Genomic DNA, 27,954 nt, shown 5'->3' with positions numbered 1-27,954 from the left:
AACTAACCCGTCCGGCAATGCACAGGTAAGCCCTTACCTGTGTCAGGAGCCGGTCTGAAATTAAATGCAGTCACCGGGAGCAGGCAGTTCCAAGAACAGCCTGATGAAGGCCCCCAGCGTCTGTTCTCGGAACTGCCTGCTCCCGGTGACCGCATTTGATTTCAGACCAGCTCCCGGCACAGGTAAGGGCTTACCTGTGCATCGCCAGATGGGTGAGTCAAAATGGCAGCCAACATGTGCTTGCTGGTGAACACTGCAAACTGACCATCACTGGTATCAACTGGCCTGGGCACGGCTAAGCTCCATTCAAGTGAACAGAGCTTAGCCCCACCCAGGCCAGTTGATACTAGTCGTAGCGTCACTGGGCCTGTGGTAAACAGTGATAAGGCCATGGCACTCCTAGAGTGCTGCTGCCTTCTCAAACAGCTGATCGGCAGGAGTCCCAGGTGTCGGTCCCCTGGCGATCAGATGCTAATGATTTATCCAGAGGATAGATCATCAGTTTAAACAAACTGCAGAACCCCTTTAAGCTATCAGCAGATGAGTGAATGCACATAAGATCCGCACAAATTCTGTGCGTTTCTGCAGCATATCCACAATGTTCAACAGCGGTTTTTGGTGCAGATTCGATGCAGTTTTGCCTGCTGATCTCACCCTTTCATTGAAAAGTGTGAAATCTGCAGCTAAAACCACGCACATAATTGACATGCTATTTAACTTGAAAACAGCATGGCAGCTCAATTTCTAAATCTGCAAAGTGTACATGAGATTATTGTACTCTCACTGTAAATACGCTACGGTTTCTGCACGTATTCCGCAACGTGTGGTCTTACAGTGCCGAGGGAGAAATTTGCTGTATGGTAATCTGCAGCCAGGTCCCAGACAGATCCACATTTAACACATGTAGTTAGGTAGAAAAAACCTTAGAGGATGAATCCAAAGATGAACCTGAAACCCAAGAGCTCATCCACATAAGTTCCCAACTCACTCATTATCCTCCCATACCCCAAATCCCTAAAAATCTGTGTCTGTAGCAGGTAGAAATTCCTATGCACATGGGGTACCTGATTTTCTCCTCACACAGATGGGAGATGAACATCCCAAGAGCCAGTCCAATATGAACTTGTAGAGCCTGAGAATCATCTGCGGCTGGCCGCCCAGGCAACCTTGCTGTGAGAAGGTTTAGAATTTCCTCTACTTTTTCTTTAAATGACATAACGAGTACTGGGACCAACAGAGACAGGCCTGTGGCTGCACAAGAGCGGGCAATGACACTGGCAGTGTTCTCACCGGAGTAGGATTTCTGGAATATAAAGAAATGACCTATAATACACATCACAGATACCAGCTGATAGCAGTACATACATCATTCTTATACTAAGGTGCAGTCAGAACTTGCATGTCAAAGGGTATGCTCACTCTGCCACGCAGATTTCAGAGCGGAAACCCCCTCCCACGGCTTTCAACAGGAAATCCACACTATAGGTTAATGCATCTTCTTGGTGCAATTTCTGTGTATAAACCACACAGGCACATGGACTAGCCCCATAGAATGAGGGACCGCTTCGGATTTCAACAGCGGGTTCCACGGCAAACACCCATCAGATTCTTCTGACATGTATTTTTACTGCCTGACTGTACCCCAAAGCTCCAGTTCAAAATTTTTGCACGGTTTACATGAAGAAAAAAAAATCCCAGAGGTGTTACTGTCTGAGATATATCTTTTGGGCCTTCAGGGTACTTTTACACTAGCGTTATTCTTTTCCGGTATTGAGTTCCATCCTAGGGGCTCAATACCGGAAAAGAACTGATCAGTTTTATCCTAATGCATTCTGAATGGAGAGTAATCCGTTCAGGATGTCTTCAGTTCTGTCTTTTTGACTTTTTAGGATGGAAATAATAACTCAGCATGCTACGTTTTATCTCCGTCCAAAATTCCGGAGCACTTGCCGGAATGCCGGATACGGCATTTTCTCCCCATTGAAATGCATCAGTGCCTGATCCGGCCCCAAATGTTCAGTCAAAACGGATCCGGCATTGCTGTCTGCGCATGCTCAGACCGCAAAAAATGTGAAAAAAAATAAATGCCGGATCTGTTTTTCTGGATTACACCGGTAGAGACAGATTCAGCATTTCAATGCATTTGTCAGACGGATCAGGATCCTGATCCGTCTGACAAATGCCATCAGTTTGCATGCGTTTTGACGGAGCCGGCAGGCAGTTACAGCGACGGAACTGCCTGCCGGAATCCTCTGCCGCAAGTGTGAAAGTACCCTTAATGTCGCTGGTAGCCGCCGCGGCGGGTGTCCATTCGCAATTTACGTAGCTGTATTCCGTGGAGCTTTTATGAGGAAATAGGAGGTGCGTGCAGGCGGAGAAGGGGGGGACTGCAGGCTGCTGGAAGTTTTTGCACTGATACTACTGAAGTATGCAAAAAGAAAAAGAATCTGCATGTGTGACATTAGTTTTACTATTATATTAATGGGTCAGCAGGCTCGGCTTGAACAGTGCTATGACTTATAGAAAAATGAACTCCTTTAAATAAACCACATGTCGACTGTTTCTAAACACACCTAAATCTACGGTATATGAGATGGTCTATAGAGGAGACATGAATTATACTAGCACACAAGAATGAAGATGTAGTTCATTGGAGGTGCCAGAGAGTTTTCAGGAGCTTGGATACATCCACAGCTACACAGAGTACAATATGACAGACCGGGTGTAACGGAGAAGGAACAATGGAATCAGTAAGACGTCAACGAGAAAAGTCAGTAAAATCAGCAAATAACCGGTGGACCTCAGCAGATACTGAACAAGCAGAAAGAATCTGAGCGACTGGGAACTAAGATGTGCAAATGCTGAAACTTCATGAATAAATGATATTAATGGCAATATAATATAAAATCAATGTGCACGACTGAGCCGCCAAAGAGGATGCATTAGGTATGCCACCTTAAGGATGGCAGGCAGTGCATGGCAGGGAAGACAGCACTGATGTGACTGCAGATATGAAGCAGTGTATACAGCACCAATGTAGGAATTCATTCCACATGGAAAATCATTTCCGTTATCTTATATTGTTTTTCTCTATAGTGCTGGTCGAGTCGGGAGAAATCTTACTATCCATGGGCACCTTTGTATAGCGGTGCATTTCTGTGCACATTTTTGTGCTGATGAGTAGATTTTATTATCGACATGTGGACAATTTTAGCGGAGGAGAGGCTGACTGGATTGGTGACAAATGTTAAGTGGCACATACACCGTCCACAGCTGTCGGCTGAACAGCTAAATCTCTGAACTCCTCCATACACACGCCAAACAAGTATGCGATTCCAATGGAGAGAGAGGAGAAAGGGCTTCTTCCAGACTCCTCTTCCGGTGGCTTATTTGGGAGAAAAGAAGGACTGGGTGTTGAAATCTACGGGAAAAGTTGGGAGCTCCCCATATATATTAGATAGCCTAGCTGGTCCCACTGAAATTGGTTTGGTTTACAATAGTCTAATGTGTAATGGGGTCCTTTGGTACCCCATCCACTGTCACCACATGAGATGAGGAGGACTGTCAACAGGGCAGCAGTCATGCAGCATGCTGTCATTCCATGCAAAGCCTATGGCACTGATGCTGCATTCAAAGTCCTCCCTCCTGTCATGGGGGATGGTAGGGAATCAGTGGTGTCCCAAAAGTCAGAACCCCATAGATTTAACTGTTCTCTTTTATCCAGGGGCAGATGATACAAGCTTTAGGATGTATTATCTCTTCTTGTAATATACTTTAATTACTGAAATCGTACATTTCTATTTACATAACTGTGGAGACTTGCTAACACTAACAGTTATGTAAACAGAAGACAGAGGAGCGTTGCTGAGGCTCAAAATGGCCACTTTACAGCTATTTTTCTAATAGAAATGTGTGATTTCAGTAATTAAAGTATGTTACAAAAATGGTTAGCATCATTGCTCCTATACAGTACAGAAATAAAAAAAAGAATGCCAGTTACATTTTAAACTATAACCTACACCTTTGTGTTCTCCTATACAGTATAAGCTTAACTTTAAATCAACATAAAACCACTGCCTAAACTATTCAAAGCTAACTACTCTGACCGTATTTCCATGGTTAGTGCTGTAATAAAAACAACAAAGCCCAGAGAGGGTGCTACATGAAAACATTTTAAATTCTATTACATTAAAGTAGCATCTTACCCCTATTGAGCATAGTTTAAAATGCAAAATACGTTTATGAATAATAGTAACATGAAGTAAAAAGACATTTCATTCCTTACATTAAGCAATCTAAAATATTAGGTTCTTTCTAAAAGTAAGAAATAGCTGGCGGCTGTCCAGTGTTACTAAGGGAAAGAGGCTTCCAGGCAGATGGATTACTTCCACAGGGATGAAATAATCTGGAGTAGTAATCTGTTTTATGAAGAGGAAAATGAAGCGCGGTTTTAGGATGATCATTATTGTGACCATTAACCTTTTCTCTCGCCTGTGGAATCGTTATGTGGAAATATGGAGGGTAGTTTACACAAGAAGTGTTAGACATTTTGGACGGTCTGAACAAATCCTGCTGATGAGAAAAATGGATTTTACGGAACAAGGACTAGCTGGACAGGCTGTATAGTGTACAACACAGTGATGGCGTGTGCTGCATTTTGAAAGATGCATAATGTACAAGGCAGGACCATGAGAAGATGTACTTTGAAATAGCACTGATTTAAGGGGTAGTCCTGTTTCATAGAGAAACCAGACAACACTCAGAGTGCCTAAAAAAAATTAATTACTTACCTAGCAGAGTCCACACATTTTTTTCCGGCTGGGCTCTGTTGACCTGGCTGCAGTGACAACGACAACATGTGACTACTGCAGCACTCACTGGCCTCGGAGATGCACTGCTGGAGGCCAGTGGTTGGCTGCAGTGATCAAGTGTTGTCAACGTGATGTCACCGCTGTAGCTGGGTCAACATATCCTGGCCACGAGAACTGGAGCGGCAGCGTGAGATTTGCTAGATAAGTAATTACCTATGTGTGAGTATTGTCAGTTTTCTTCTTGAAACTGGACAACCCCTTTAATATTTCTTACAATGTATGCAAAAACTGTAAAAACAAATAGTTTTGGGTTGTATTAAAAAAAAAAAATTACATTTCTTTAAGGAGAGTTCACTGTGCACTAAAAATAACGTTAACTTTATTCTGTGGGTCACTACGATTATGACCATTGGAGGGGGGTTATCATAAGGGTAATACATAAATGTTAGTTTTCCGTTAATATGCATTGGCGTACTTTACAACAAAGTTATCAAATGACACATGTTGTTTGTAAAATATGGAGCATCATTAAACCTAACACTCTTGTGTAGAAACGCTAATCCAGTTTCTTTTTTACACTATTCCCGGACTGCAGTGACTTTGGGTCTTTTTCTGTTACTATTTTAAAAGTTGCAGTGATAAATCTGGAATGAAGCTCATTAACATAGCTAACTAAGCCCACTTTCCCATCCACTTTCCAAAGCTGAAGTGAGTTGTGTAAAAAGTCACAGAATTTGCACAAATGACCTAAAAAAAAATAGCAAAAGTCCTATTTTCACATCTTTTTTTTTGTTTTGTTTTTTTGTGTTGTATTATTCTGATACCTGTGATTTTTTATTTATTTTCTGTCACTAGACCTGAGTGAAGGCTATTTTTTGTGGGGTGAGCTGTAGTTCTTATCAGTACCATTTGAGGATACATTGCTTTGATCATTTTTATTGAAACTTTTTGGGAGGCGAGGTGACCAAAAATATCTTTCTAAATTTAAGCCATATTCTAATAAGCCCCATCTCAGAATTTAAAGAGAAACTGAGCAGATTGATATACTTTTGTGGGAAAAGATTCAGTAAAACTTGTGATCGGCCCAGGAAACACAGTCCACGTGTTTCAAAAAGTCACTCTGTGATCCGCAGCTAGTGTAGCAGACAGACTATATGGTTCAGCACATATAACGTACAGGTTGAGATTTGGCTCTCCCTCCATGTCTCTTCTCCCCTCTCCACATGTGCTGCCTCGATATTTCTCAGCCTACGGGCAACACAGAGACAGATTTTTCACCAAAGCTCTTTATTTACTCACAAAGATTGTCGTCTTGCTTATCACATAAAAGTTGATGCCCCACCCCGGTTTCACTCCTGCATCATCTGGGGCGTCTTTTTTTTTCTCTTTTCCAGGTATGGGCTGTACTTATACATACATCACAATGCGTCATTTACACACTTACTTTCCATTACAATATTAAAACATTAAAATGCCCTCTATCCATACCTCTGTACGCCATCATAGGTTCACTACACATCGCCTCTTTTCTCGAGACCTCAAGTTGTAACCCAACTACAGATAACACTACAACGGTGAACTAAATATTCTTTTGTAGCAAATACAGACCAATCCTAATATTATTTCCCTACTAAATCACGTCGTATTGTTTATCTGACTGATTCCAACTACAGTATTCTGCCGTATATTAATGATACAGCAAACTTTCCCAGTATCTTCTCGATGTCCCTCAATCTTACAAATAATTGACCAACTTTCCTTCTACACTACCAGACAGGCCTGTGGGTTACCTCCACCCATACCCACAGTTCCTAACCATTACTACCTCGTCCAGTACCGCTCCTGTAAAATTCCTTCCCAAGCCAAAAATTTATCTTTTCTTCTCTCATCCTCTCCCCCTTGATCTTATAATGAGGTGAACCATCTTCTGGATTTTGATGGTGACTTTTTTTTAAATGAGCCGATACACTATGCGTATCTAATGCTTTTTAAATATTTCTTATATGTTTTCCAATTCTTGTTTTTAATTTTCTCAGGGTTCTCCCCACATATTGTAATTTACATGGGCATTCTAACACATATATCACTCCCATAGTCTTACAGGAGATCTGGCCTTTCACTTTAAACTCTTTCATATGTGCTGAACCATGTGATGTCTGCTATACTAGCGCGGATCCCAGAGTGACTTTTTGGAACTTTAAGGAAGGAGTTGGGACCTACTCCTGGAGTGGGTTCTGTTGTTTACTTCCAGACATTTTCTTCAGGAACACTTTGTATTTGTCCACGTGTTTGCTCAATCCCCCGGGCAGACTGCAGCTCCCCTGAAGTGAACTAACTGTATCTTAGTGTTTTACAGTTTCCACAGGTCAGTACAAGACATCTACGATCAGATAATCACTAAAGGGCCCTTTACACAGGCTGACAATCCTAAAGATAATCGGGGGTCATAGGAACACTCGTTAGCGATTATCTGGCAGCAAAAATGTACTGCCGATTATGCTCGAGCTAAACACTGATTCATCAGGTAATCCACTAGTTTGTGCACACACAAAAATCGTTTGCCGGCAGCAGATCGTTCTGTGTAAACACAATCTGCTGCCGGCAAACAATTTTTATGTGTGTGTACAAACTAGTGGATTACCTGATGAATCAGTGTTTAGCTCGAGCATAATCTGACAGTATGGGGAAGAGTGATGGCATTAGTGATCGCTCCTCCCCATACTCTGGAGGAGATATCCTGCACAAGCGAGCAGCAGATTGTGTTCCTTCCAGACAATCTGCTGCGCTGTCGTCCCATGTAAAGGGACCTTAAGATACAGTCAGTTCAGAGGAGCCATGGTCGGCCTGGTGTTTCCCGGATTAATCACGGTCATGTGCATGAGCCCTTATACAGAGAATGCTATCCATCACATAACAGCGCCACTCTGTGATCACATTAGGGAGGCTGAACAGGACACAGAGGGAGCATCCTCTCCCTGTCCAGCTGTGGAGATGCTGCAGTTATTATTGATTATTGCAATTGCAAGGCGGACCCACGCTTTTGGAATGGGCTCAGCTCCTTAGCCCATCCCATACAGTTCCTACCCACCTGGGATGTACATGTACGTTATGATGTGCAAAAAGGTTAACATGTCCGAAATCCATAAGACCTATTTAGGCTACTTTCACACCTGCGTTCAGGTGTCCGCTCGTGAGCTCCGTTTGAAGGGGCTCACAAGCGGCCCTGAATGCAGCCGTCTGGCCCTAATGCACTCTCAGTGGAGACGGATCCACTGAGAATGCATCCGTCTGCCAGCGCTCAGCCTCCGCTCAGTGAGCGGACACCTGAACACTGCAAGCAGCGTTCGGGTGTCCGCCTGGCCGTGCGGAGGCGAGCGGATCCGTCCAGACTTATAATGGAAGTCAATGGGGACGGATCCGCTTGAAGATGACACCATATGGCTCAATCTTCAAGCGGATCCGTCCCCCATTGACTTTCAATGTAAAGTCTGAACGGATCTGCTCAGGCTACGTTCACACTTAGAAATTTTTCTAAGTTATAATGCAGACGGATCCGTTCTGAACAGATGCAAACGTCTGCATTATAGGAGCGGATCCGTCTGATGAAACATCAGACGGACCCGCTCCGAACACTAGTGTGAAAGTAGCCTTACCTGTAAATATACCCAACCTCAATCCACCAATTATCTCTGAAATCAGAGATAGCAGCTAATGATCAATCCACATACTGTAAGGTCTTAACTGCATTATTTTTGGCAATCAATAAGCACAGTTGTTTAGTGAACAATATGTGTAGCATACAAAGCACTACCAGACAGACATAGCGACCTCATGCATGCAAAGGCTTTTTTGACAACTCCTCGTCAGCAAACCATTCTCAATACAAGCAAGGAAAGATAACCCCTTGAGGACCCTGTTATTTTCCTTTTTGCGTTTTAGTTTTTTTATTCCCCGTCTTCCCATAGTCCTAATTTTTTAATTCACATAGTCTTATTAGGGCTTATTTTTTGTGGGACAGGTTATACTTTCTAATGGCACCATTTACGGTTGCATACCATGTAGTGGGAAGCAGAAAAAAAATTGCAAATGGAGTAGAATTGGGAAAAAATGCAATTCTGATAAAGGTTTTTATTTTTTACATCATACACTATGCGGTAAGATTGACCTGTTATCTTCTTTTTACAGATCAGTACAGCTACCACACTTGTATCATTTTTCTTGTGTTTTAATACTGAAAAAATTAATTAAAACCTTTGAGGAAAAAAAATATATATACATTTCATAACCATATTCTGACCCATATAACTTTTTTGTAGTTATGTGTACGGGGCTGTGTGAGGGCTAATTTTTTTGTACTTTTGAGGGCTCATTCATCTGTACTTTTCGGTGATACCAATTTAAAGTGTGTGCAACTTTTTGATCACTTTTTACAAAAAAAATGATTGGGTAGTTGAAGTGACAAAAAATGGCAAATTGGCAGTTTTTATCTTTTTTCCCATTACGCCATTCGCCGTATGCCATTAATATTGTTTTATTTTAATTGTAAGGGAATTTTCTCACGTAGCGATGCCTATTTTTTCTATTGGTTAAATATTTTTATTTTAAGGAAAGGGGGGTGATTTGAACTTTTATATTTGTAAAATCTTTTTTTTTTTACTTTTTTGACAATAACTGGCAATCATTAGATTGCCCATTGTGTTTACTGATGGCTATATAGCTATCATTGAACACTTCATTTGCAATATAATAATACAATGCCGCCACCTAGTGGCCTGTATTGGTATATTCCTGAAATAGAATCGGGCTATTTCAGCAATGTAACAGGTTCCCCGATCTCAGCCGGGGAACGCTGTTACCGGAGCGGAAGAGCACTGCTTTCACTTCTGGACTGCTCAAATGGCGTGGTCACATTTGACCACGCCATCTGAAGGGGAAAATGTATGTGATCAGCCTTATGGTTGATCGCGTACATGTGCCGCGGGTCTCTGCTATTCAAATCAGCAAAAACCCAGTGGCTATGGAGCCCGCTGCACGTGCGACTGGGCGCAATGTTTAAAGACCGGATTTGTACGGTGGAGGTTCTGAAGGGGTTAAAGGGCTTGCCCAGGTTGAGAGCTGAACCCGGATATACCCACAATTTCATCCAGGCAGTCCCCTGTGAATCGAGCAGGGCAAAGGCATTTTATGGAGATCCGGTGACGTACCAGGCTCTCCATAGGGACTGCTAAACGGAGGCTTCCGCCCAGCAGTGAGCCCGGTGACATCACTGGCTCCGATTGGCGGGTTTTAGTGCTGCCCTAGCCTGTAAAATGGCTAGGGCAGCGCTAAAGCCCACCCATCAGAGCCGGTGATGTCAATGGGAACACTGCTGGGTGGAAGCCTCCGTCCAGCAGTCTGTTTTTATACACAAAAAAAAGCCCTTGCCCTGTGCCCTTGCCCATCCAACATAGGGCAAGGGAGAGCATCGGAGCATCAAATGCTCCAATGCTCATGTCAGGGGGCAGTCTGAAACCGGACAGCTCTGAAACCGGACAACCCCTTTAAACGATGTTTGGTAAAGGTAAAAATTCTATACAGATTAAGCCAAGTTCACACTTCAGTTATTTCCATCAGTTATTGCGAGCCAAAACCAGGTGCAGGTCAAAAACACAAAACAGGCGAGGATCATTACATTATACCTTATCTACAAGTAGGCTTCACTACTGGTTATTTACTGATGGAAATAACTGACCAAATAACTGAAGTGTGAACCTGGCCTGAGCAGAGTACTGATGCAGGTATATCTGAGGCTAAGGCAACAGACAAAGTTTTCCAGTGCAAAAGTATTATATACGTGGAACAACCAATCACATTTACGGTGAGAAGAGAATACTTATATTAATTACGTATGTTCTAGACCAGTGATGGCGAACCTATGGCACGGGTGCCAGAGGCGGCACTCAGAGCCCTCTCTGTGGGCACTTGCACCCTGGAAAAGTCTATGGTGTACCAATATGCCTTAGGCCTCCTGCACACGAACCCCGTGGCCGTGCTGCGGGCCGCAATGCAAGAACACTGACCATGGGGCAGCCGCAGTGGATCACGGACCCATTCACTTTAATGGGTCCACGATCTGCAAAAAGATAGGACATGTTCTATCTTTTTTCGGAACGGAAGTACGGGATGAAACCCCTGGGAGCCTCTCGATAGGGTTCCGTTCTGTGCTTCCGTTCCGCACCATTTCGCATCTCCGGATTTGGCGGACCCATTAAAGTGAAAGCGTCCGCATCCGTGATGCGGAATGCACGTGGAGCGGTGCCCATGTATTGCGGATCCGCAAATGCGGTCCTCAATATGGCAACGGGACACCTACAGTCATGTGCAGGAGGCCTTAGACTTTTCCTGCCATTCATCAGCGCAAGCATACTATGAACACCACAGGCAGCGCACTGAGTGTAAACAGGCTTTTATAGCGAAAAGTACATGGAAGATATACTATACTGGACTGTAGTATTCAGGGGAAATTCCCATGTTGGCACTTTGTGATAAATATGTGGGTTTTGGGGTGCAGTTTGGGCACTCGGTCTCTAAAAGGTTTGCCATCACTGTTCTAGACATTCATAACACGATGGATGCCGGCACATGTCTATAGAGTGCATTAGTGCTTCTGGCTTCCCGCGCCAAAGACCGATGCGATATATGCACGTTGCGGCAACCCACATGTAGGAAATGTGTAAGTGCATCTACTATTAATATTATTATTTATTATTAAAGTGCCATTCATTCCATGGCGCTGTACATATGAAAAGGAGTATACATACATAATACAGACAATTGCACTAAGCATGAACAAGACTAGTTACAGACTGGTATAGAAGGAGAGAGGGCCCTTACAATCTGCATGGTATGGGAGAAGGACACAGTAGGTGAGGGTGAAGCTGGTCACAAATGCAAGTGTTCGGTAGTTTACATATATCATACCTTTGATCACAGAAACCAACCACCGCCAGACGAAGGCGCCAGTAAATACTGGGTGTGGTGGGTGTTCTGTCTATACCATGGCACTTTGCCCGTTTGCGTTATTGTCAGTGATTTTATTTTTTTGCACATTGTGTGGATATGGCGGTGATTGCTTTCTCACGGGCACTGTCCCTTACTAACACTTGGGATATTGGCAGTGTTCCTGCGTTTTTCTCTGTACTTATGATATCTGATGTGAACACCCCTGTTTTTATGGTCCTTTGCACTGAAGGGTTCTTTATTTGTACATGTATTGAATATAATAAAGCTTTGCATTTTTCTTGTAAATGGTCATTGGTCTAGCACCTATTTTGTGTAGGTATGTAGACATTGTCTGGTGTGTTTATGACCAGGTTTACATTGTCTTACAGGGACATTTAATGGAGTAGATCACTTAAATTTCCACACAAAAAAATGTAGAACTAGACAATTGTGCTGCTTTTGTATTCCCAGCAAATGTGGGAAGATATGGGCGAAGACAATAAAATATGTTTGAAATGGAATACAATTAGGCAGATTGTTTAAAAGAGTGTTATGAGCTTTTTTTTTAACTGACGACTTATCCTGTGGATAGGTTGTCAGTATCTGACACCTGGAACTCTCGCCAATCGGCTGTTTGAGAAGGCATCTTGCAGCTTTTCCTAGGCCATGTGACGTCACAATCATCAGTCAGACGGGCTAGGCGCAGCTCAGCCGCATAGAAGTGTATTGGGCTGAGCTGCGTTACCAAGCACAGCCGCTATACAAAGTACAATCCTGTGCTTGGTGAGATGGGAGAAGACCATGGTGCTACTGAGAGCTCCAGTGCATTCTCAAACTGCTGATCGGTGGGGGGCCTGAGGAGAGGTCATTAGTTAGCCCTTTCACTACCAGCACAGTGCATGTATGGCGCTGGAGCAATGGGTAAACATGGCGCCCGCTCTCGCGGGCACTATGGCCGGCTGGTCTTCGCCGTTTCAAAAAGCAGAGACCCACAGTTAATGATCACGACCGGCAATAATGCCGATCGCAATCATGAAAGTCTTTACATACCGTGATCAAATGTGATCACGGCATCTAAAAGCTATAAAACCTGGGCTTCTTGTTGGCATCCTCTGCGGCCAATGAGGATGCCAGTAAGTGAATTCAATACGCTGGGTCTCTCTGAAAAGACCCAGGGTATTGGAGCTGCAATTCTTATTTTGGACAGCAGGAGGCAGGCCAACATAAGAAATGAGCAGTTCTAGTACCAATTTGCATATATAAGAAACATCATGGTGCAGAATTAAAAAAATGAGGTACAAAACCATAAAAAAAAAAGTTTAAAAAAAAATCTTAACAAATATATATAAAAAATTGAATCACTCCCCCTTTCCGTTGATTAAAAGAATAAATACATAAATAACAAAAAATATAAACATCATGGGCATCACCGCGTGCGAAAACGCCCATACTATTAAAATATAAAAATATTTTTCCAATACAGCAAATTGTGTAAGGGGGAAAAAAGAGGAAAAATGCAGATTTGCCATTTTTTGATCGCTTCTCTTACCCAAAATGTAATAAAGATGTCATCAAAAAGTCAAACACACTTCAAAATGGTATCAATAAAAACTACAGATTGTCCTAAAAAAATAATTAGCCCCCACACAGCTCAGTAGTTATAACTATAAACAAGTCATGGGGGTCAGACTATGGTGATGAAAAAACCTATACAAATGTGGTATCGCTGCAATCTTACTGACAATGATAATGAAGGGTGTTGGTCAGGTAGGATCAAAACCCATAAACCGATGCAGGAATTGCGTTTTGTCCCCCAATTCCACCTCATTTGGAATTTTTTCCCCACTTCCCACTAGGCCTGCACAATATATCGCCAAAGCAATCGCAATCGCCAATTGGCCAACCCAAAAATGCTGCAGTTATATTACCATATTTTTCGCTTTATAAGACAAACTCCCCCCCCCCCCCCAAAAGTGGGGGGGAAACGGCAGTGCACCTTATAAAGCGATGGTTGACTTTTTACGTGGTTGACACGGATGTATCGTCGGCCGCTATGCTGCACAGCGCGGCGGGCGATACATCAGTTACAGTATGGGGAGGGAGGAGGGGCTGGAGGCAAGTCGCTATTTTAACCACTTCAGCCCCGCTAGGTGAAACCCCCTTCATGACCAGAGCACTTTTTACACTTCGGCACTACACTCCTTTCACCGTTTATCGCTCGGTCATGCAACTTACCACCCAAATGAATTTTACCTCCTTTTCTTCTCACTAATAGAGCTTTCATTTGATGGTATTTTATTGCTGCTGACATTTTTACTTTTTTTTGTTATTAATCAAAATGTAACGATTTTTTTGCAAAAAAATGACATTTTTCACTTTCAGCTGTAAAATTTTGCAAAAAAAACGACATCCATATATACATTTTTCGCCAAATTTATTGTTCTACATGTCTTTGATAAAAAAAAATGTTTGGGTAAAAGTTATAGCATTTACAAACTATGGTACAAAAATGTGAATTTCCGCTTTTTGAAGCAGCTCTGACTTTCTGAGCACCTGTCATGATTCCTGAGGTTCTACAATGCCCAAACAGTAGAAAACCCCCACAAATGACCCCATTTCGGAAAGTAGACACCCTAAGGTATTCGCTGATGGGCATAGTGAGTTCATAGAACTTTTTATTTTTTGTCACAAGTTAGCGGAAAATGATGATGATTTTATTTTTTTTATTTTTTCTTACAAAGTCTCATATTCCACTAACTTGCGACAAAAAATAAAAAATTCTAGGAACTCACCGTGCCTCTCACAGAATACCTTGGGGTGTCTTCTTTCCAAAATGAGGTCACTTGTGGGGTAGTTATACTGCCCTGGCAATTTAGGGGCCCAAATGTGTGAGAAGAACTTTGCAATCAAAATGTGTAAAAAATGACCGGTGAAATCCAAAAGGTGCACTTTGGAATATGTGCCCCTTTTTCCACCTTGGCAGCAAAAAAGTGTGACACATCTGGTATCGCCGTACTCAGGAGAAGTTGGGGAATGTGTTTTGGGGTGTCATTTTACATATACCCATGCTGGGTGAGAAAAATATCTTGGTCAAATGCCAACTTTGTATAAAAAAATGGGAAAAGTTGTCTTTTGCCAAGATATTTCTCTCACCCAGCATGGGTATATGTAAAATGACACCCCAAAACACATTCCCCAACTTCTTCTGAGTACGGCGATACCAGATGTGTCACACTTTTTTGCTGCCAAGGTGGGCAAAGGGGCACATATTCCAAAGTGCACCTTTCAGATTTTGCAGGCCATTTTTTACACATTTTGATTGCAAGGTACTTCTCACACATTTGGGCCCCTAAATTGCCAGGGCAGTATAACTACCCCACAAGTGACCCCATTTTGGAAAGAAGACACCCCAAGGTATTCCGTGAGGGGCATGGCGAGTTCCTAGAATTTTTTATTTTTTGTCACAAGTTAGCGGAAAATGATGATTTTTTTTTTTCTCTTTTCCTTACAAAATCTCATATTCCACTAACTTGCGACAAAAAATAAAAAATTCTAGGAACTCGCCATGCCCCTCACGGAATACCTTGGGGTGTCTTCTTTCCAAAATGGGGTCACTTGTGGCGTAGTTATACTGCCCTAGCAATTTAGGGGCCCATATGTGTGAGAAGTACTTTGCAATCAAAATCTGTAAAAAATGACCGGTGAAATCCGAAAGGTGCACTTTGGAATATGTGCCCCTTTGCCCACCTTGGCATCAAAAAAGTGTCACACATCTGGTATCGCCGTACTCAGGAGAAGTTGGGGAATGTGTTCTGGGGTGTCATTTTACATATACCCATGCTGGGTGAGAGAAATATCTTGGCAAAAGACAACTTTTCCCATTTTTTTTATACAAAGTTGGCATTTGACCAAGATATTTTTCTCACCCAGCATGGGTATATGTAAAATGACACCCCAAACCACATTGCCCAACTTCTCCTGAGTACGGCGATACCAGATGTGTCACACTTTTTTGCTGCCAAGGTGGGCAAAGGGGCACATATTCCAAAGTGCACCTTTCGGATTTTGCAGGGCATTTTTTACACATTTTGATTGCAAAGTTCTTCTCACACATTTGGGCCCCTAAATTGCCAGGGCAGTATAACTACCCCACAAGTGACCCCATTTTGGAAAGAAGACACCCCAAGGTATTCCGTGAGGGGCATGGCATTTTCCTAGAATTTTTTATTTTTTGTCGCAAGTTAGTGGAATATGAGACTTTGTAAGGAAAAAAGAAAAAAAAAAGAAAAATCATAATTTTCCGCTAACTTGTAACAAAAAATAAAAAATTCTAGGAACTCGCCATGCCCCTCACGGAATACCTTGGGGTGTCTTCTTTCCAAAATAGGGTCACTTGTGGCGTAGTTATACTGCCCTGGCAATTTAGGGGCCCAAATGTGTAAGAAGTACCTTGCAATCAAAATGTGTAAAAAATGGCCTGCGAAATCCGAAAGGTGCACTTTGGAATATGTGCCCCTTTGCCCACCTTGGCTGCAAAAAAGTGTCACACATGTGGTATCGCCGTACTCAGGAGAAGTTGGGCAATGTGTTTTGGGGTGTCATTTTACATATACCCATGCTGGGTGAGAGAAATATCTTGGCAAAAGACAACTTTTCCAATTTTTTTATACAAAGTTGGCATTTGACCAATATATTTTTCTCACCCAGCATGGGTATATGTAAAATGACACCCCAAAACACATTCCCCAACTTCTCCTGAGTACGGCGATACCACATGTGTGACACTTTTTTGCAGCCTAGATGCGCAAAGGGGCCCAAATTCCTTTTAGGAGGGCATTTTTAGACATTTGGATCCCAGACGACTTCTCACACTTTCGGGCCCCTAAAAAGCCAGGGCAGTATAAATACCCCACATGTGACCCCACTTTGAAAAGAAGACACCCCAAGGTATTCAATGAGGGGCATGGCGAGTTCCTAGAATTTTTTATTTTTTTTGCATAAGTTAGCGGATATTGATTTTTTTTTGTTTTTTTCTCACAAAGTCTCACTTTCCGCTAACTTAGGACAAAAATTTCAATCTTTCATGGACTCAATATGTCCCTCACGGAATACCTTGGGGTGTCTTCTTTCCGAAATGGGGTCACATGTGGGGTATTTATACTGCCCTGGCTTTTTAGGGGCCCTAAAGCGTGAGAAGAAGTCTGGAATATAAATGTCTAAAAATGTTTACGCATTTGGATTCCGTGAGGGGTATGGTGCGTCCATGTGAGATTTTATTTTTTGACACAAGTTAGTAGAATATGAGACTTTGTAAGAAAAAACAAAAACAAACAAAAAATTTCCGCTAACTTGTGCCAAAAAAAATGTCTGAATGGAGCCTTACCGGGGGGGGGGGGGGGGGGGGGTGATCACCCATATAGACTCCCTGATCACCCCCCTGTCATTGATCACCCCCTGTAAGGCTCCATTCAGACGTCCGCATGTGTTTTGCGGATCCGATCCATGTATCCGTAAAAATCATGCGGACGTCTGAATGGAGCCTTACAGGGGGGTGATCAATGACAGGGGGTGATCAGGGAGTGTATATGGGTGATCACCCGCCTGTCATTGATCACCGCCCTGTAAGGCTCCATTCAGACGTCCGTATGCTTTTTGCGGATCCGATCCTTGTATCCGTGGATCCGTAAAAATCATACGGACGTCTGAACGGAGCCTGACAGGGGGGTGATCAATGACAGGGCGGTGATCAATGACAGGGGGGTGATCAGGGGTTTATAAGGGGTTAATAAGTGACGGGGGGGGGGGGTGTAGTGTAGTGTGGTGTTTGGTGCGACTGTACTGAGCTACCTGAGTCCTCTGGTGGTCGATCCTAACAAAAGGGACCACCAGAGGACCAGGTAGGAGGTATATTAGACGCTGTTATGAAAACAGCGTCTAATATACCTGTTAGGGGTTAAAAAATTCGGATCTCCAGCCTGCCAGCGAGCGATCGCCGCTGGCAGGCTGGAGATCCACTCGCTTACCTTCCGTTCCTGTGAGCGCGCGCGCCTGTGTGCGCGCGTTCACAGGAAATCCCGGCCCTCGCGAGATGACGCGTATATGCGTCGTCGTGCGCAGGGCTGCCACCTCCGGACCGCACATCTGCGTTAGGCGGTCCGGAGGTGGTTAATGAACAAATGTTCTTTTATTTATTCTATTTTATTTATCTGTTCTGTGCAGTGCTATTAAGAAAATGGCAAGTTTTGTATTTTGTACTTTTGCAGTAATGCAAATATGTTATTTAATTTAGTCAAATATGTTTTATTTTGGAAAAACACTGTGCATTTCAGTTCTTGAGTTAAGCCTAACTACATTTCTGCATTATCAGTAATTTGTGTGTGCTTTTGCCTTGAAAATCCAAGCAAATAGACCTCTAGCACAATTCCCTTAAAATATTGCATCGCATACCGTTATCGCAATTTTTAGGGTCCTAATCGCAATCGCACAAAATTCCCATATCGTGCAGCCCTACTTCTCACTACATTGTATGCCATGTTAAATGTCCCGCAAAAAATAAGCCCCCATAGAGCCATGGGAACAGAAAAATAAAAAAAGTTATGGCTCAAGAAAGATAGGGAAGAAAAATGAAAAAATCTCGGGTATCCTAAGGGTTAAAATATCTCGGAAGAACAACACTCTATTCATATTAAGTTTCCAACCATTTGCAACCGTCCTCAAAGAAAGACAACTGTATACCATCACAGACTAAAAGGGGCCAAGTTCTGTAGAACCTAGAATTTTTTAAGTCTTCCTGCACACACATTTATAAGACCCATTTACACGAGAATACTGAAGGACATGGCAATCAGTATTTTTACCATGCACATAGATAAAAAGATGAATAGAGCATGCAAGGTTCTGGTTACTTTACTGCAAGGAAATGTGTTGAAGGCTATAGAGGGCCTAAGTGTGTAACACAGGAATAAATATGCTATCTGCATGGAATCTAAACCTCTTGGTGCTTTCTGTTTTGATGTATCTGAAGCAAAGTATCCTGGGACTTGTCTTCCTCGTTATTTATGTCTTGGTATTGTTCATTAAAGTGAATTAACCCCCTATAGGAAACAAGCCATCTGCTGCTACGTTCTCCCACCAGGACCCGATGGAAAGCTGCCAGCTCATTTACTACAGACCAAACTTCACAACTTGGCAGGGCATCAACTTAGGCGTTATAGATATAATGTGAATTTCTAGACCATAATTGATGCCTAAGAACATGGAAGGCAACAAAAAGCCTTTAATACCATCGTTTTTGTAAAAGGAAACTAAATGTGTTTACATTTTCATATCATTTCAGAAGGGTAACCATAACCAGATAAAAAAATACGAAATGCAGATATACACACATAGCTGTTTATACATGTAACTGTTATGTACTTGCATTATTCCCCTCTATGGGAATGCCCTGGAGAGAATGCACGTGCACTGCCTCTCCATTCACTTATATGGAACCGACAAAGAGAAGAAGGGTATAGTACTCGGCTATCTCCGGCAGTCCCATAGAGTTAAAGGGAGCGGCAGTACACATGTGTGACTACCGCTATATCCACCCCGTCACCACATTCTTATGGTGGATAGGGGATACATTCTCAGGATTGAGCAACCCTTCAGGCTATGGCGCCGTGTTGCGTGACTACGTGAGCGTTATAAAGCAGAATTAGGAGTGCTCTTAACTGTATTTTGTTTACATTACATTTGTGGCAAAACTTCCCCATACAAATTAAGGCCAAGATCAGTTCCCAAAAATTAAAAGATCTGATTAAGATGATGTTGCACAGTACAGACAACTTCCGACCTGGCAAGCATCAAAGATGTACTATGCATGCGCAGATTCCTGAAGCGCCAACACATGTGTGAGAACACATAGCCAGGCGAGATTAAATTTTCCCTGCCTGGCCCTGTCGCTCAAAACTGCGAGGCATGGCTGGCTGAGATACGGAATGAGACTTTTGGTGCAAAAATCACGGATTATGAAGTTACCCACTGGGATAGGGGAAACTCTGAATCAGAAGACCTGAGCACATCTGACACTGCACTTGAATTAATATGGAGGCATGTGGTGACAGATTGCCTTTACAGTCAAAAAGAACACTAACTCAAGCCTGCACTTCAATGTAACAGACAAACATTTACAACAAACTTACATGCTGGAACCAAGGAAAGATTCTGCCCTTGGGATGGTAATGACTGTTGATAATACTCAGCAGGGTATCAACCACCATACCAAGCCATGCGTTGGTGGGCAATATATCATTTCCAATCTGCAGGAAAGTAATCACAAAGATCCAAAAGAGTTAAGACGGCTTCAAAATAAAGTATATAACCAATAAATATGAAAGAATAAATCACTGACGATGTTTAATGAAATTATTGGCCTGAGCAGAAAACATTCCCAGTGCTCTACTGAAAGTATTATGGATGTACGAAAGATAAAGACCATGTCCTAAAATATTTTATTTTAAACAAAGAAACTAAAATCAATGTCAGTAATTCAAGGAAAAAAATATCCAGCTCATCGTAAGCGGTCGGTGCACGGAGAGAACCGGATCCGTCCCTTGTATAATCAGAAAATAATAGAATATTCTCCAGCATCCATCAAGGTTGATCGTCTTTATTGTAAGTCGGTATAAAAGTACATACTTCAATCTTCACCACCCTCCACCACAGGTTAACATGTTTCAAACTCGGAAGTTCTTAATCATAACCACAACCTTGATGGATGCTGGAGAATATTCTATTATTTTCAAACTAAAATCAATATCTTCCTTAAAGTGGTTGTGCCACAACGGCATTTTCCCCTATCTACAGCATAGTTGATAGACATCTAATCTCTGTTAGTTTCCCCTCTAAGATCTCCGCTGACCACAAAAATAGGACCCCTAGAGCCCAAAACCGCCCCTTCACTTGTTTCCAGAGCCCAAAACCGCCCCTTCACTTGTTTCCAGAGCCCAAAACTGCCCCTTCAACTTGTCCCCAGAGTCCAAGACTGCCCGGTAAAACTTTGTGCAAGCGCAGACACTTCCCTGCAGTGGGGATGGACTCACAATAAGTAGTGCGCCCATGATGCAAATATAATACCCATAGAATAGAAGTCTCTAAGCTTGCGTGAGATTCGGCCGAAACAAACGCTAACGATGCGGGTAGTGTTTAAAAGAAGTATGTGACGTCGCAGAGGAGGGGGCGGACGAGAAGGCGAGGTACTGAGAACAAGTAAAGGGGCGGTCCTGAACTCTGGCAACAAGTAAAGGGGCGGTCCTGAACTCTGGCAACAAGTAAAGGGGCGGTCCTGAACTCTGGCAACAAGTAAAGGGGCGGTCCTGAACTCTGGCAACAAGTAAAGGGGCGGTCCTGAACTCTGGCAACAAGTAAAGGGGCGGTCCTGAACTCTGGCAACAAGTAAAGGGGCGGTCCTGAACTCTGGCAACAAGTAAAGGGGCGGTCCTGAACTCTGGCAACAAGTAAAGGGGCGGTCCTGAACTCTGGCAACAAGTAAAGGGGCGGTCCTGAACTCTGGCAACAAGTAAAGGGGCGGTCCTGAACTCTGGCAACAAGTAAAGGGGCGGTCCTGAACTCTGGCAACAAGTAAAGGGGCGGTCCTGAACTCTGGCAACAAGTAAAGGGGCGGTCCTGAACTCTGGCAACAAGTAAAGGGGCGGTCCTGAACTCTGGCAACAAGTAAAGGGGCGGTCCTGAACTCTGGCAACAAGTAAAGGGGCGGTCCTGAACTCTGGCAACAAGTAAAGGGGCGGTCCTGAACTCTGGCAACAAGTAAAGGGGCGGTCCTGAACTCTGGCAACAAGTAAAGGGGCGGTCCTGAACTCTGGCAACAAGTAAAGGGGCGGTCCTGAACTCTGGCAACAAGTAAAGGGGCGGTCCTGAACTCTGGCAACAAGTAAAGGGGCGGTCCTGAACTCTGGCAACAAGTAAAGGGGCGGTCCTGAACTCTGGCAACAAGTAAAGGGGCGGTCCTGAACTCTGGCAACAAGTAAAGGGGCGGTCCTGAACTCTGGCAACAAGTAAAGGGGCGGTCCTGAACTCTGGCAACAAGTAAAGGGGCGGTCCTGAACTCTGGCAACAAGTAAAGGGGCGGTCCTGAACTCTGGCAACAAGTAAAGGGGCGGTCCTGAACTCTGGCAACAAGTAAAGGGGCGGTCCTGAACTCTGGCAACAAGTAAAGGGGCGGTCCTGAACTCTGGCAACAAGTAAAGGGGCGGTCCTGAACTCTGGCAACAAGTAAAGGGGCGGTCCTGAACTCTGGCAACAAGTAAAGGGGCGGTCCTGAACTCTGGCAACAAGTAAAGGGGCGGTCCTGAACTCTGGCAACAAGTAAAGGGGCGGTCCTGAACTCTGGCAACAAGTAAAGGGGCGGTCCTGAACTCTGGCAACAAGTAAAGGGGCGGTCCTGAACTCTGGCAACAAGTAAAGGGGCGGTCCTGAACTCTGGCAACAAGTAAAGGGGCGGTCCTGAACTCTGGCAACAAGTAAAGGGGCGGTCCTGAACTCTGGCAACAAGTAAAGGGGCGGTCCTGAACTCTGGCAACAAGTAAAGGGGCGGTCCTGAACTCTGGCAACAAGTAAAGGGGCGGTCCTGAACTCTGGCAACAAGTAAAGGGGCGGTCCTGAACTCTGGCAACAAGTAAAGGGGCGGTCCTGAACTCTGGCAACAAGTAAAGGGGCGGTCCTGAACTCTGGCAACAAGTAAAGGGGCGGTCCTGAACTCTGGCAACAAGTAAAGGGGCGGTCCTGAACTCTGGCAACAAGTAAAGGGGCGGTCCTGAACTCTGGCAACAAGTAAAGGGGCGGTCCTGAACTCTGGCAACAAGTAAAGGGGCGGTCCTGAACTCTGGCAACAAGTAAAGGGGCGGTCCTGAACTCTGGCAACAAGTAAAGGGGCGGTCCTGAACTCTGGCAACAAGTAAAGGGGCGGTCCTGAACTCTGGCAACAAGTAAAGGGGCGGTCCTGAACTCTGGCAACAAGTAAAGGGGCGGTCCTGAACTCTGGCAACAAGTAAAGGGGCGGTCCTGAACTCTGGCAACAAGTAAAGGGGCGGTCCTGAACTCTGGCAACAAGTAAAGGGGCGGTCCTGAACTCTGGCAACAAGTAAAGGGGCGGTCCTGAACTCTGGCAACAAGTAAAGGGGCGGTCCTGAACTCTGGCAACAAGTAAAGGGGCGGTCCTGAACTCTGGCAACAAGTAAAGGGGCGGTCCTGAACTCTGGCAACAAGTAAAGGGGCGGTCCTGAACTCTGGCAACAAGTAAAGGGGCGGTCCTGAACTCTGGCAACAAGTAAAGGGGCGGTCCTGAACTCTGGCAACAAGTAAAGGGGCGGTCCTGAACTCTGGCAACAAGTAAAGGGGCGGTCCTGAACTCTGGCAACAAGTAAAGGGCGGTCCTGAACTCTGGCAACAAGTAAAGGGGCGGTCCTGAACTCTGGCAACAAGTAAAGGGGCGGTCCTGAACTCTGGCAACAAGTAAAGGGGCGGTCCTGAACTCTGGCAACAAGTAAAGGGGCGGTCTTGAACTCTGGCAACAAGTAAAGGGGCGGTCTTGAACTCTGGCAACAAGTAAAGGGGCGGTCTTGAACTCTGGGAACAAGTAAAGGGGCGGTCTTGAACTCTGGGAACAAGTAAAGGGGCGGTCTTAAACTCTGGAAACAAGTAAAGGGGCGGTCTTGAACTCTGGGGAGAGGTGGGCTTGGGCTGCTTGAACAGTTGGTGATGCCCTGCTGGGCACTTTAACCTAATCTGCATACCAAACAAAGTTATTTTCTGGAGTTTTTAAAGTTCTCTAACCCAGATGTAGATATAGTTTTAATCATGTTACACAGTCAAGTTTTATACAATAAAAGCAGGTGACAGATTCCTTTTGAGGTGTAAGAAATAAACATAATCATAGAAATCAGACGTACTTCTGGGGCACCTTCAGTTTCTGAAGATAGACTGCTTTCATATTTAGATACGGCAACCGCTAATCCAGTAAGTGCCAATAGAGCATTCCCCTTCACCACGGGGCTATCTCTGCAAAAAGAGGTAAAGCAGTGGTAAGATAAATGACCAGCTTCTGTCTATCTAATCACACAGGACTTTATTGCATACTCTTTAGGAACAACCACTTTTCTTGGCTCTACTTTAGCATACATATATATATATATATATATATATATATATATATATATTTATATAAAAAAATCAAAAGCCCAATTTAAGAGGTTGTCTCACTTCAGCAAATAGCATTTATCATGTATACAAAGTTACTACAAGCCACTTACTAATGTATTGTGATTGTACATATTGCCTCCTTTACTGGCTTGATTCATTTTTCCATCACATTATACACTGCTCGTTTCCATGATTACAGACCACCCTGCAACCCAGCAGTGGTGGTCGTGCTTGCACACTATAGGAAAAAGTGCCAGCCTCTCTGGTGGCTCAGACCATGGGAGCGCACATAGGCACGCATGCTTGCAGCTCCTGTACCAGCCACCTTGTATCTGCGGTGCAGGGGTGGCTGTAACCCCTGGAAACGAGCAGTGTATAATGTGATGGGAAAATGAATCCAGCCAGCAAAGGAGGAAATATGTATAATAACAATACATTAGTAAGTGCCTTGTATTAACTTTCTCTCCATGATAAATGCAATTTGCTGAAGAAGACAATCCCTTTAACAGACAACACTGGCCAAACTAATGAGGTCCTTTGTACATGGATGGATGACTTGCTGGATATTCCAGGACATGTAAAATGGTGGACATACAAAAAACAGTAGACGATAATCCACAAGGAGAATGGGTGACAACATGTAGGTGAGGTTCTTAGATCTGTATCATATAGTTTAATTGAAACATATGCATGAAATAATCATTTGTTACAGCTTACTTGACTGCAGACCGGATGACTTCAGTAAGAGCATCTCTCACCCTGTAATATGCAAAGGACAGACCACTTACTGCTGGTACTGAATCTATTACACTTTGCTGAACACTGAAGCACAGCTCATTACCATTCATTATCCACACAGCTTATACTAGCACTCGCTTGTCCAAGCCCCCTACCAATCATCTCATACTCAATGTTGTCAAAGGGGGTGGTTGAATCCTAATGAAAGCTTAATCAAAATATATTGACCAATTCAAACATTTTGAAAACAGTCTTTCCTGTAGAATTTCCAGATCTCTGCTGTCACTAAATGGAAACATTCTGGTATACAACCTTAAAGGGAACCTGTCACCGGGATTTTGGGTATAGAGCTGAGGACATGGGCTGCAAGATGGCTGCTAGCACATCCGCAATACCTAGTCCCCGTAGCTCTGTGTGCTTTTATTGTGTATAAAAACAGATTTGATACATATGCAAATTAACCTGAGATGAGTCAGAGCTTGAAAATATGACTCTTCTCTGGTCACACAAGTAAGATATGACTCTTATGTTAATTTGCATATGTATCAACTTGGTTTTTTTACACAATAAAAGCACACAGAGCTATGGGGACTGGGTATTGCGGATGTGCTAGCGGTCATCTAGCAACCCATGTCCTCAGCTCTATACCCAAAATCCAGGTGACAGGTTCCCTTTAAGGGGGTTGTCCCATCGCGCCGTTTTCCAAGAGCCAAACAGGCGACCCTTCACCATTTCTGTAATGCCCTTTGCAGTGAATGAGAGCTAAGCAAACAGCATAGCAGACCAATCTACGCTGCTTCCGTAACTCTGGGAGCTTGTTCTGTTACGCTGTTTCTGTAGCTCCCGTTCACTACAATGAGAGTTACGGAAAGAGCAGTGCACTAGCCGACTCAGCTGTTACCCTAAGCCCAGCCGCCTAGGGCCATCGCTTAGTCACGGCTTTCATATCATTTATTGATTAACCATTATTACGAGTACCTAAACCACAGGGAGAAGGCATGATCATGCAGCAACACTTCTCAGAGCGCTCTGTACTGTTGGTTTTCATTGCCTCTGTTTGGCATGTGGAGTACGTAACCACATAAAGCAATTGGGATTTGTACCCCGCAGGTTGGAAACGCTAAACAGAGCTGATGGAAGTGGACACTGCAGAGTGCTCTGAGAAACGCTGCTACACGATCATGCTTTCTCCCAAAGGTTTAGGTAGCTGCCTTTATGTATTAAGCTTTGTCGGATTACCTTTATTCTGCATCAATGCAACACATTATATTATATACTAAATGTATTACTAGTTTTACTACTTTTGCACAATAATTACACTTAAAAAAAATCATCTATTTTTGTGTCTCAGTTTTCTGAAAGCCATACCTTTTTTATGTTTCCATTGATTTGTGTGGGCACTTGTTTTTATGTGGGACAAGCTATAGTTTTCATTGGTTCCATTTTGGGATGCATATGATTTTTTGGGTAACCTTTTCATTCCACTTGGTGACAAACAATAAAACATAATTCTTGAATCGTTTTTTTTTTCCTTTATGGTCAGTATTTAGCATGATTACAGCGACACTACATTTACAGTAAAAATTCTTAATTTTGTTGCTGCCATATTCTGAGAGCCATAACTTTTTATTTGTCAAACAAGCAGGGTGCTTATTTTCTGTGGGAGAACCTGCAGTTTTTATTGGTACTAGTTTGGAGTGTTTTACATAGAGATTTTTGATCACTCTTTATTCCGTAGATTATACCAGAAAATGTAACTAATATATTTCATTTAAAATTATGTAATAGGTAATTAATATATGTACATGTAGCATTAACCATTTTATAGCGAATGGCAAGGATTTGTCGCAGTATGATGTGTATAATAATGATTGGCTACTTTGCAGAGAATGAGACATACAAATAAATGGGTTACGAGCTGTTTGGTAGATAAGCCTATTGTGGTCAGATTCAATCACTGATAGGACCAGCTCCTTGACGTTAAAGCTCAGAATGTGCAGGAATTTAAATGAATAAAATACAAGTTATACTGAATCTTTTCCCATAAAACTGTATACAAATCTTCTCAGCTCCTCCTGCTCTATAACTTGCTGCCTCCAGCCGAGACACCATGTTTAATGTGACAGGTTCCCTTTAATTCAGTTCCATTGTGGATATACTGCATCTATTATTGTGTATTTTGTATTTTTAGATGTGTTAATAAATGTTACACTTCTCTCTGCTCTCTTGTGTTTGTTCTATCCGAGCCTGATAGGGCCATGTACTAGAACTGTTTTAAAGGGCATATGTCAGCAGATTTGTACCTATGACACTGGCTGCCCTGTGACATGTGCACTTGGCAGCTGAAGACATCTGTGTTGGTCCTGTTGGTTTTGACATATGCAAATTAGGTTATACAAGCAATAGGGGAGTTACCATTACACCTGGAGGCTCTGCTCTCTCTGCAACTGCCACTCACTCTGCACTTGAATTGGCAAGACCAGGCAGTGTAAAAATCATCACACCTGGTCTTGTCAACCCAAGTGCAGTGGGTGCGGCAGTTGTAGAGAGAGCTGAGCCTCCAGGTATAATGACAACACCCCTGTTGCTCCTAGAGACTCATTTGCATATATTAAAACCTCATTTTTCTCAGCAGTGCAGGCACATACTAACATGGGACCAACACAGATGTCTTCAGCTGCCAAGCGCACATGTAACCGGTCAGCCAGCGTCATAAGTATAGATGTGCTGACAGATACCCTTTAAAATATATGAGTAAACTGGATTTTCAACGTCTTAGCAGTCAGATAAATATTTGTGTGGATAAAATAACAGTAAATTGCCATTTCATTTTTTTTTTTACCATAGCCACGCTGTAAATGTCTTATACTGAATTTCTTGTGGGTCATCTTTTCCATGTTTCAGCTGCATCTCCAGCTCAGCTTGTCTGCCCTGCAAATATAAAAGGAAAAGTTAGATCCCAATAAGACCAACAAACTGACAGTGAAAAGAAAACTTAAGATCCAGGTTTTGCAGCCATACTTCTCGGACAACTTTCCATTCTACCTACACTTAAGTGGCAAAGATGTACATTGTTTGAGGCTTTATTGCAAACATTCGGGTAATATGTAAGGTTCCAAGCAGAAACGCCATTCTGAGCTCAGCGGCTGATGTGATAGGAAATGTCTGTCACAAACACAGCAATTAGACACATAAGACAACCAGGTCTTATGGGAGTATTGTTGGG

At 43.3% G+C, this 27,954-nt stretch overlaps 1 protein-coding gene across 1 annotated transcript in view; it reads right to left on the bottom strand.

Annotated features, from left to right (window-relative positions):
• FOCAD (focadhesin) overlaps nt 1-27,954 on the bottom strand; it is a 226,511-nt gene that overhangs the window by 41,091 nt on the left and 157,466 nt on the right. The window contains 5 exon segments of the mRNA XM_044300978.1: nt 1,065-1,303; nt 19,976-20,092; nt 23,741-23,849; nt 24,708-24,749; nt 27,571-27,659. Coding sequence (XP_044156913.1) covers nt 1,065-1,303; nt 19,976-20,092; nt 23,741-23,849; nt 24,708-24,749; nt 27,571-27,659 — 596 coding nt within the window.

The sequence above is a fragment of the Bufo gargarizans genome, chromosome 7 (genome assembly GCF_014858855.1).
Source record: "Bufo gargarizans isolate SCDJY-AF-19 chromosome 7, ASM1485885v1, whole genome shotgun sequence".
NCBI classification, from domain to species: Eukaryota; Metazoa; Chordata; class Amphibia; order Anura; family Bufonidae; genus Bufo; species Bufo gargarizans.
This window is presented reverse-complemented; position numbering and strand designations above follow the sequence as displayed.